Source organism: Brassica napus, chromosome A5 (assembly GCF_020379485.1).
Source record: "Brassica napus cultivar Da-Ae chromosome A5, Da-Ae, whole genome shotgun sequence".
NCBI classification, from domain to species: Eukaryota; Viridiplantae; Streptophyta; class Magnoliopsida; order Brassicales; family Brassicaceae; genus Brassica; species Brassica napus.
Genome location: NC_063438.1, coordinates 22,932,802 through 22,942,496, shown reverse-complemented (window position 1 = coordinate 22,942,496; position 9,695 = coordinate 22,932,802). Strand labels below are relative to the sequence as shown.

Sequence of the window (9,695 nt, the reverse complement as noted above, 5' to 3'; positions counted from 1 at the left end):
ATGTATCAAGGAGAGATTAGATTATATAGTTTAACAGAGTTCACACCAAATGTGCCAATTGATAAAGACCTTTACGTGTTTGACCTCGAGACCAAGAGTTGGTCCATTGCTCCAGCCACGGGAGACATTCCACACCTCTCTTGCTTAGGCGCCCGAATGGTGTCAGTTGGATCAAGCCTCTATGTCTTTGGAGGCCGAGACGCTTCCCGTAACTACAACGGTTTCTACTCTTTTGACACGAACACGAATGAGTGGAAACTGCTAACTCCCGTGGAAGAAGGACCCGCTCCTCGTAGCTTCCACTCTATGGCAGCCGATGAGACCAATGTTTATGTTTTCGGTGGAGTGGGTGCTACGGAGCGGCTCAAGACCCTGGACGCTTACAACATCGCTGATCAGAAGTGGGTACAGTGTGCGACTCCAGGAGAATCGGTTAGCATAAGAGGAGGAGCCGGGCTCCAAGTAGTGCAAGGGAAGGTTTGGGTTGTTTATGGGTTCAACGGATGTGAAATAGATGATGTTCACTACTACGACCCGGTTGAAGACACGTGGACACAAGTGGAAACATTTGGTGAGAAGCCTTCCGCGAGGAGCGTTTTTGCTAGTGCGGTTGTTGGGAAACACATTGTGTTGTTCGGAGGTGAGATAGCGATGGATCCACAAGCTCACGTGGGTCCGGGACAGTTGATCGATGGGACTTTTGCGTTGGATACAGAGACGCTGAAATGGGAGAGGTTGGATAAGTTCGGTGGAGAGGAGGAGACAGGACTATCAATACATGTTGGGATCCCGATCCTAGGAAATGTAGATGTTTCGCTCGGAAACGTTCTAAATGAAGAAGAGAAGGAGACTCCGGATGTTAGAGGATGGTCAGCTTCCACGAGTGGGATAATTGATGGTAAGAAAGGGCTGCTGATGCATGGTGGTAAAGCTGTCACCAATGACCGTTTTGATGATCTCTTCTTTTACGAGTTTGACTCTGCTTAAACGCTTTGGTTTGATCATTACCGTTTGTGGCTGTTTGTGTTGTGTGTGTGATTCAATAAGGGAGGGACGTGATACCATATGATCCTTCATCATCCTTCTTTTTTTTTCTCTATATGTTTGCGTTGTGTGTGATGCAGTAAGGAAGGGTCGTGTGATATACCATACTATCCTTCATTATCTTTTCTGTTTTGTTTATGTATGTTTCCTTTTTTTAATGAATTGGCTTGTTTTCCGTCACTTTTCTCCATAAAAATCACCTAATTAAGAACAACGATGGATGTGTTGGAAACTTAGAAAGCACGTGTACATTATAGCGACATCAATCCTAATCCTTTATACCTACAGTTTTTCAATAAGTCATGAAGAGTGGTCTACACGGATAGTTCATATATATACTACACTTTTTTCTTAATCCTTTAAAAGCCAATATATACATACTCCAATCTGAACAAATCTAACTGTTTGGCCTAATTAAAGCTTGAACTGAATATGACTTGTGTGGAGCCCCGCATCACACAATTATAGTACTGCTCGGGATCATGATCGGTTACACAAAAAAAAATCTGTTTTTTTAAAGAAAAATATGAAATATATTTTAAAAATTGGAAAGAAACAAACAACCAACAAGAAAATAGAATAAAAACATCTTGGTATTTCTAAAATAAATACATACAAAAGAAACAAAAATGTAATGAGAAATTGTTACAAGAAAAATGTATTGAAAAGAATTTCAAGCCCTAATTTCAATTTTCAACTGTCACGATGAATCATACAAATCACGTAGCGCTTTATTTCACTATAGTCCTACATAAAAGAGTGATTCTATCAAATACCACCGCACATATATAAAAAGATATCAACAAGGTTTCGGGACATTAAAGTTCATGTGTTGAAGGTTTGAAGAAATGCGATGTTTTTTTCGTATAGGTGCGTACAGAAAAAATATATCTCGATGCCTGTAGATAGATTATCACAAATAAAAGAGCATGCATTATATAAACGGCTTATTTTCAGAATAACCAACATAAATTAGGTGAATGGCAATGATTTTGACATAATGTAATGTTAGACATTTAAATCTTAAATTGTTCAGTTTTATTCATGCACTTAACAAGTTTTCAGTTGCAAGTGAGAGAGTAGATGACGTCGTGTTTTTTGTAGTGTATTTACAATAACACTAGGGGATAACCTGCGCGTTGCGCAGAATGAGATTATTATTTTTGATATTTATAAGATGAAAAGACATAAAGTCTGTTAAATGTGGACATCGGTTTAATTGTATGTGGATTTTATTGTATTTTATTCCGTAAAATATAAAAGTTTTATTTATTTTGGTTTGAAAAATTCACAAAAGTGCTGGAGGTTAAGGATGAAGAATATTGTAGAAGAAGTCTTATAAATAAAAAGTTCAATTTTATTAAGACGCATAAAGATAAAACTGATATTACGATTTAAATCTATTGCCATAAACTAAGTTTTTGAAATATATGTAAATCTCATATTCATAACTAACACAATCATGCATATTAGCAAAATAGGAAATCATATAGTAAACTTGAAATAACCGAACTGAAACATGGTTTATCTTCGTTGATTTCAATAGACGTTCCAACTCGGAACCGGCCGGTTCGATTCGGTAAATCCACAATCAGAAGTTTCAACTTGGAACTAATAACAGTTGCATATGAATATAACTTTTTTTTTTGGTTTTTACGTGCCTCTCTTAGCCATTCATCTACAACAAACTGCACAACACAAGAAAAAAAAAAAGAGAATCTTCTAGTTTAGCTTGAAAGTTGTGTGTTTATCCTATAGATTATGTACCAATTATCAACTCTGTTGCAGAATCTCCATGATCTCATAAGACTTCGACCCTATTTGTCTTCGCATGCACCGCCTCCATTAATTTGTACGTGATAATAAAGAATAAATAGTATGCTTAAAAGAACGTATGGTAGGTCAGAGTGTGCTAGCCAGCAATGCAAACGTAAAATTATTATCATTGGCAATATAAAAATTTTATCATTTGTGTTCGTGAGCTTGACGAAAGAAAGGGGAGAAGAGTCCGTGAGCTGCAGTAGTTTCTAATAACGATAATTTTAAGCTTGACGAAACAATGGGAGAGGAGTTCTCTTTTTGACAGTAATAATCAACAGGTATGCACAAAGATGCAAAAGAATTCGCCTCATAAAGCCGATCTAATGAATAGAAACTTACATGTTCTCTTCTCCTCTTCAAGACTTCAACAATGGAGTAACGGATGCGTTGGATTTCTCACAGGTTCGATCGAGAAACACAGTTCTTTTCATCTCAGTTTGCGTGACGCTTGTCCACGACTAAAGTCCCCATCTCAAGAACCTCGCCGAGAATAACCAAGATGGATCGTCGTCGTATAGGCCATGCGAAGAAGGAAGAGGAGACTTCTATGTTCAGTAGACTAACAGATGTATTGGATTTCTCTATTTTGTCTTAAAACACAATTCTTTTCATTTCAGTTTGCAATTTATAATCCTTTTTGTCTATAAAAATTGTCATCTCCTGATGTCTGATGAGATATGTTGAAACCTCGAAGGTGTGAAGAAGATTACAAACTTTTTAGAAAGTGTTTTAATCCTCATGCTAGTTTATAATCAAAAGCTCGTTACGATCACACAAAAAAATGCCAACATGCTCCAAAAGATGAAAAATAAGGAAACAAATATGTGAGAGTGTCTCTCTAAACGACACGTGTCAATATTGGTGTGAACGCATTAATTGCAATGCTCCTCTTTTAATATATAAGAGATATGGAAACAAAGCGCATGTCCCAAATTATTTATCACCTAACTTTTAACTGTATGCAGTAAAATGAGAAAAATTAATAGATGCTTTAAATTAAAAAGTGTATTTAAAGTATGTAAAATATGTGAACATACCTGAAGAATTAAAAGTTACAAAAATTACATTCCATATAACCAAAATAGTATAGGACTACCATAGCAAGGAATGTTTAAGATTACATGATAGTAAGTAATGTTTATCCCAGCGTTTACCCAAACCTTCTATAAACTAAATCCAAAAAATTAATCACTAAACCCTAAAATTAAATATAAACTCTAACCCAAATATCAAAATATGCAAACTAGTACATATGAAGTATTATCAAAATAGAATAGTAACAAATGAACTAGTATAGTATATATTGTTCAATTCTTAAAATGTCTATGATTACATGAAATGAGTTAATGCTTACCCTAAATGTCAACTCAAACAGTACATAAACTAAACCCAAAAAATTAATAAGTAAACCCTAAAAGAAAATATAAAACCCTAACCCAAATATCAAAATATGGACAGTACATATATGAAATTATGAAATGACTATGCTTGCATGAAAGAAGTTAATGCTAACCCCAATCTCAACCTCCACCTTCCAAATAGTAAACCCTAAATTTTAATCACTAAACCCTAAACTCATTTATAAACCCTAAATTTAAATATAAATCTTAAATCCAACTAAAATGAAACAAATTAGATAGAATAATACATATCGGTGAAATTATGAAATATTTATGATTGCATAGAAGAAGTTAATTGTTGACCCCAAATTCAGATTGATTGTAGAGATAATATGTGAAGATTAACGGCATTAGAGAAAAGAAGTGGAAAGACAACATCGTATGAATATCATTCCGTTCAACATCACATTGTATTCTATTTTATTTAATGTCATAATAAATTATATTCCATTGACGTTTAATATACTATTTCTCTTTACAAAATCATATCCACATAATGTAGAACACATACATACACCAATACAAAATTCATATCAACAGAACATGAAACAACAACTAACAAGATTGAATTTTTTTTCCAAGCATCAAATGAAATATAACTTTGTAAATAGTACATTATATATTAATAAACTTGGCAAAAAAATAGTCAAATTTGAAGAAAAGACAATATGTTTCATTTCATAAAATAGTATAGAAATACAATCTTTGTTCATCTCCTTCCTCGTCTTCGTACGCGAAATCAAAACTTACATGTTTTCACGTTTCGTCTTCACTCAATAAAATATCTCAGATTGAGAAGATGGATGCACAGAGCCGCAACGTCGTCGGCCCGGGTGAAGCTCCTTGCCGCATCGGCTGTAACTTGCAGCGGCGAGCTGGTGGTGTCAGAAGTAGAGAAGGTTGGAATTTAGGGATAAAATTTTTGATCACAAAATACTCCCAGAAATCTCACATAGACAATTTCATCAACAATTCTACAAATCTGAGAAGAAACAGATTCACTTTCTCTAAATTAAAAAATTAATTGCAGAAGGTAAATGAATATCAAAGAGCCACGAGTAACTTTTGACAGGAAATTGTTAGGAAGTTTTATTTTTTTATTTTTTTCAGGTTTCACCGGTTGTGTTGAAAGATAAAATAGAATTATTATACAAAAGTGAAACTGTGTATATGTGTATTAAAAAAATTGGTTATGTAGCTAATTAGTGTTTTTTCATAGTCATAGAAACCAATTTCCCTTATATAAACCGCCATGCTTCCTTAATATTTGGACTTATTGACGCCATCAAATTTCACGTTAAAACTTAAAAGTTAAAACCATGCAATACAATATTTCTTTTTCTTATAATCATTGGACTAGTTATTCTTCTAGGGTTAAGCCCTTTGTCAAAAAAAAAAAAAAAAAGAGTTATTCTTCTAGGGTTTTACTTCCAACAATAATCCGGTTCAACTCAATAACATGTCCGCTTCGTTTTGAGTTGGGTTCTTTGATAAATGCGCTTACGAGAAGACTTAAAAGAAGAGGTAAACTGGCCCTTCGTCGACGTGAAGTCCACAAAGAAGAGTTAGACCATGTACATATACAGAGTTCATAGAACATTCTCTAACAAATGGACACAAAGACATGTGACCACTCCTACTATTATTCCAGTCACTAATTAGCCAAAAGTTGCAATCGCCTTCTCCGACATATATACCTTCTCTAATAAAGTTATCTTGAAGTTACCAATTCTGTGATCATATGATACCTCATTAACAATGTGTTTCGTTGTAATATGATACACTTTTTTTTTTTTTTTTTTTTTTTGACAGCCTAATATGATACACTAGTTTATTAGTAATTGTAGTTGTCAAAGATAGCCAGCTATCTTTTATAGAGTTAAGACTTAAGAATCGTCAACACAACCCAAAAACTAACTTTTATCAGACTCAAGAAAGCAAACACCCAAGAGAAATACGTTCCTCCCTCGGCCCAACCCAATAACCAAATTCCAGCTGCGATAGGACGGCCCTTGGTCTTCGGTTTGTCCGTTCTTGACATATCCGAACTTAACATATTGAACACTCCTGACGCCTGCTGCGGCCTGGATCCTGGTCACTTGGCCTCCTTGTGCTTCCGCCTTTCTGGCATTTCTTTTGCTCACGCAATTCTACTTTTAATTATGAACACGAATTGTTTGTAATCAAAGTCAAAGAAATAATTATCAGAGATTGAGAGTTGACCTTAGAAGTTATGCTGAGTTAGTGATCCATTGGGAACAACTGTATTAATTGATCTGCGTCAATATAAGCCCATAAATAATTTATATAACTACTATATAATCTCGTTATTCACGTGTCACTAAAATATTGAATTGTTGTGATCTCAATAGTTGATATTAATGATCTGGTTTTAGAGCATCTCCAATGTATTACCCCATTTTTTACTCCAAAATGGTGCAACACCAAAATGGAGTAAGGTTTTACTCCAATGTATTACTCCATTTTCTACTCCAAAAATAATATTTCTTAAATAATTTCATTTTTATTTTATTAATAATTGCAAATAAAATCTTATACTTATAAGAATTTACCAATTAACCCCAATTATTTTATGTTTACGATAATAATTAAAATATAAATCATTTGAATTAAATATTTATTATTAAAAAGTACAAGAAATCATTAAAAAAGACAACATATATATAGGTTCAACAATGAGCATTAGAATATTTTTCCCACAAATGATCAACTAATGCATTTCGTAATGAAAAATGAGCTTCTTTATTTTTGATAAATGAGCTTCTTTATTTTTGATATTCCTAAATCGAGCAAGAAAATTTTGAAATCGGACATTTTCATCTTCTGCAATTTCGATATCTGGAGGTGGAGCTTCTCTTCCAAGTTCAATTGGTGCATCAAGTTCACGCTCATCTTCAATTATCATGTTATGTAAAATTATACATGTAGTCATAATGTCATGTAACACATTTTTTTTTCCAAAAACGAACAGGTCATTTTGACAATAGCAAAGCGCGACTGTAGAACTCCAAATGCACGTTCAACATCTTTCCTGCATGCTTCTTGTTGCGTTGCAAAATATTTGTTTTTAGGACTCCTTGGCTCTTGAATAGTTTGTACTATGGTCGACCATTTTGGATAAATACCATCCGCTAAATAGTAACCCATATAATATTCTTTGTCTTGAATAAAATAATGAGCAGGAGGAGCAATACCTTGAGCAAGATTGGAAAAAAGATAAGAAGAGTCCAACACGTTGATATCGTTATTAGTGCCTGGCATTCCGAAATATGCATGCCATATCCAAAGATCATAATCTGCGACAGCTTCAAGAATTATAGTTGGTGATCCACTACGACCCGCATATTGTCCCGCCCAACCGGTAGGACAATTCTTCCACTTCCAGTGCATGCAATCTAAACTGCCAAGCATTCCAGGAAATCCTCGTTTTTCACCAATATAAAGAAGTCTGACAAATACAAATAATATCAAAGCGAAATGCTGAATCACAAGATCAACAAGCTCTTTCTCAGACTTCTCCGTTTGGGCAATATTTCACCGACCTTAGCGGATCCGGAACGGATTTTCCAGATTATTAAATTACTTATTTTATGTTATTTTTATTTTTATTTTAATTATTTATGTTTTCTGTTATTTTATGCATTTATTTAAAATTATTAAATAATCTTTTGTGGAATATACTATTTTCATGTTATTGTATCATTTTAAATATTATTTAAGTAAAAAATAGAAACATTAAAGATTTAAAGGACCATTTTATAAATAAAAAAAGTCCAACTCCAAAATGGAGTAATGAGTAAGATTACTCCATAAATGGAGTAACCCTAGCCATTACTCCATTTTCAACTCCAAAATGGAGTGGGGTTGGAGAAGATTTTACTCCATAATGATGTTTGGAGATGCCCTTAGTAGTAGTAGTAGTAGTACACATTTATTAATAGATAGTGATATTCTTTAAAGATATAATCGTGCCTACTACGTGGTGTACCGTCTAACCGTTTAACAATGATTATTCGTTACTGATATTATTGACCTATGGCTTGTAATGTTTCAGCGTTTTAAGTCGTCCAGGATTTTGTGCTCCATTTTGTTTGAAATAAGTTTTGGGTACTTTCCCCTACCGTCTTATAGTTAGGAATGTTAGATTGTATATTTTGCTTCGTCTTTTACAAATCCAGCAGTGTGAGATAGTCCATTCCCGATGTGAGTAGTTATGTATTACAAGGGTGGATTTAAAAAAAACGAGTTCCGTATCATACGATAAAAGATAAACGTTTTCTCACAATATACTCCCTCCGTTCCTAAAAGATGTATGTTCTGGAAAAAAAAATTGTTTCAAAAAGATATATTTTTTACTTTTTCAATGTATGATTTTATGAAAAATTGTAAGTTTCGAAAAAATTAGTATTTATTAAATTTCTATTGGGTAGAAGTTATGAAAAAATGTTATTCATAAAAAAACAATACATATTTAATGAATTTTTTTAATATATGTGAAAAATCTAGAATATGTATCTTTTAAAAACTGATGGAGTATTAATTACCTCCATCACGTCGATTGAGTTTACAATATCAATCTTGGATCAGCCGCGTAAGGAAGCGGAGATCTGATCCTAGCATACACGTTCCACGAGTTTAGACTTGGACGTGCCCTACTCAGAGTGTGATAGTATTGTCATGATAATATAAATAAATAATGACCCCGAGACCAGTTATTTGTAAAGCTTAACCAGTTATCATTATTGTCATGACAATATAAATAAATAATGACCACGAGACCCACGAGTGGCCATTTCTGTTATTTAAATTGCATGCCTTGATGAAAGAACAAAAAAAGTTAGCAATTTCTTGAAAAATTAAGAAGATTCCCGAATAATTCCAACTTCATTAAAATTTTTGTTTTAAAATAAGTATCGTTTTATAATTCGATGTAATATTTATTAGCAAATATTCTCCAGTTTGTTTTTCTATTGATTGAAATATAGTTAGATGTATAAGTAATAATGTTTTTATTTTAAAAAATATGCAAAATTAAATGTGTACATGAACCTAAAACGACAAATACAATAAAACGAGAAAATACTGAATTAAAAACTCAAATTGTTAGGAGGGTTAGACTAGACATCTCAGTAATTTTAATTAGTACATATTGTTACAACAAAAACCGATTTCAAACGAAAAAAAAAATACAAAATATGATTAGAATCGATCGGTTACAACGATATGGGTATCAGGGAAATAAATAAACACAGGTGACAGCCAAGCACTGTATTATTATTCAGGCATGCGATGCACGATCAATTCACGAGATAGTTAAGGAAATGATCGATCAAAAAAGTTCCGTTGAATTTTAGTACCCATCGTGTGTACTAAACAGAGGCCCGATAAGTATACAATTCAAAAACATGC

At 33.4% G+C, this 9,695-nt stretch overlaps 1 protein-coding gene across 1 annotated transcript; it reads left to right on the top strand.

Moving 5' to 3' along the window:
- LOC111215696 (nitrile-specifier protein 1-like) lies at nt 1-1,370 on the top strand. Its single transcript, XM_022719661.2, has one exon. It carries the CDS (start codon nt 1-3, stop codon nt 985-987), a length of 987 nt encoding a protein of 328 aa, XP_022575382.2. The 3' UTR covers nt 988-1,370.
- The last annotated feature ends 8,325 nt before the right edge of the window (nt 1,371-9,695 follow it).

What these genes read in the sequence shown, in the direction of transcription:
- LOC111215696 (XM_022719661.2), top strand. Translation starts at nt 1, where the DNA reads ATGTATCAAGGAGAGATTAGATTATATAGTTTAACAGAGTTCACACCA.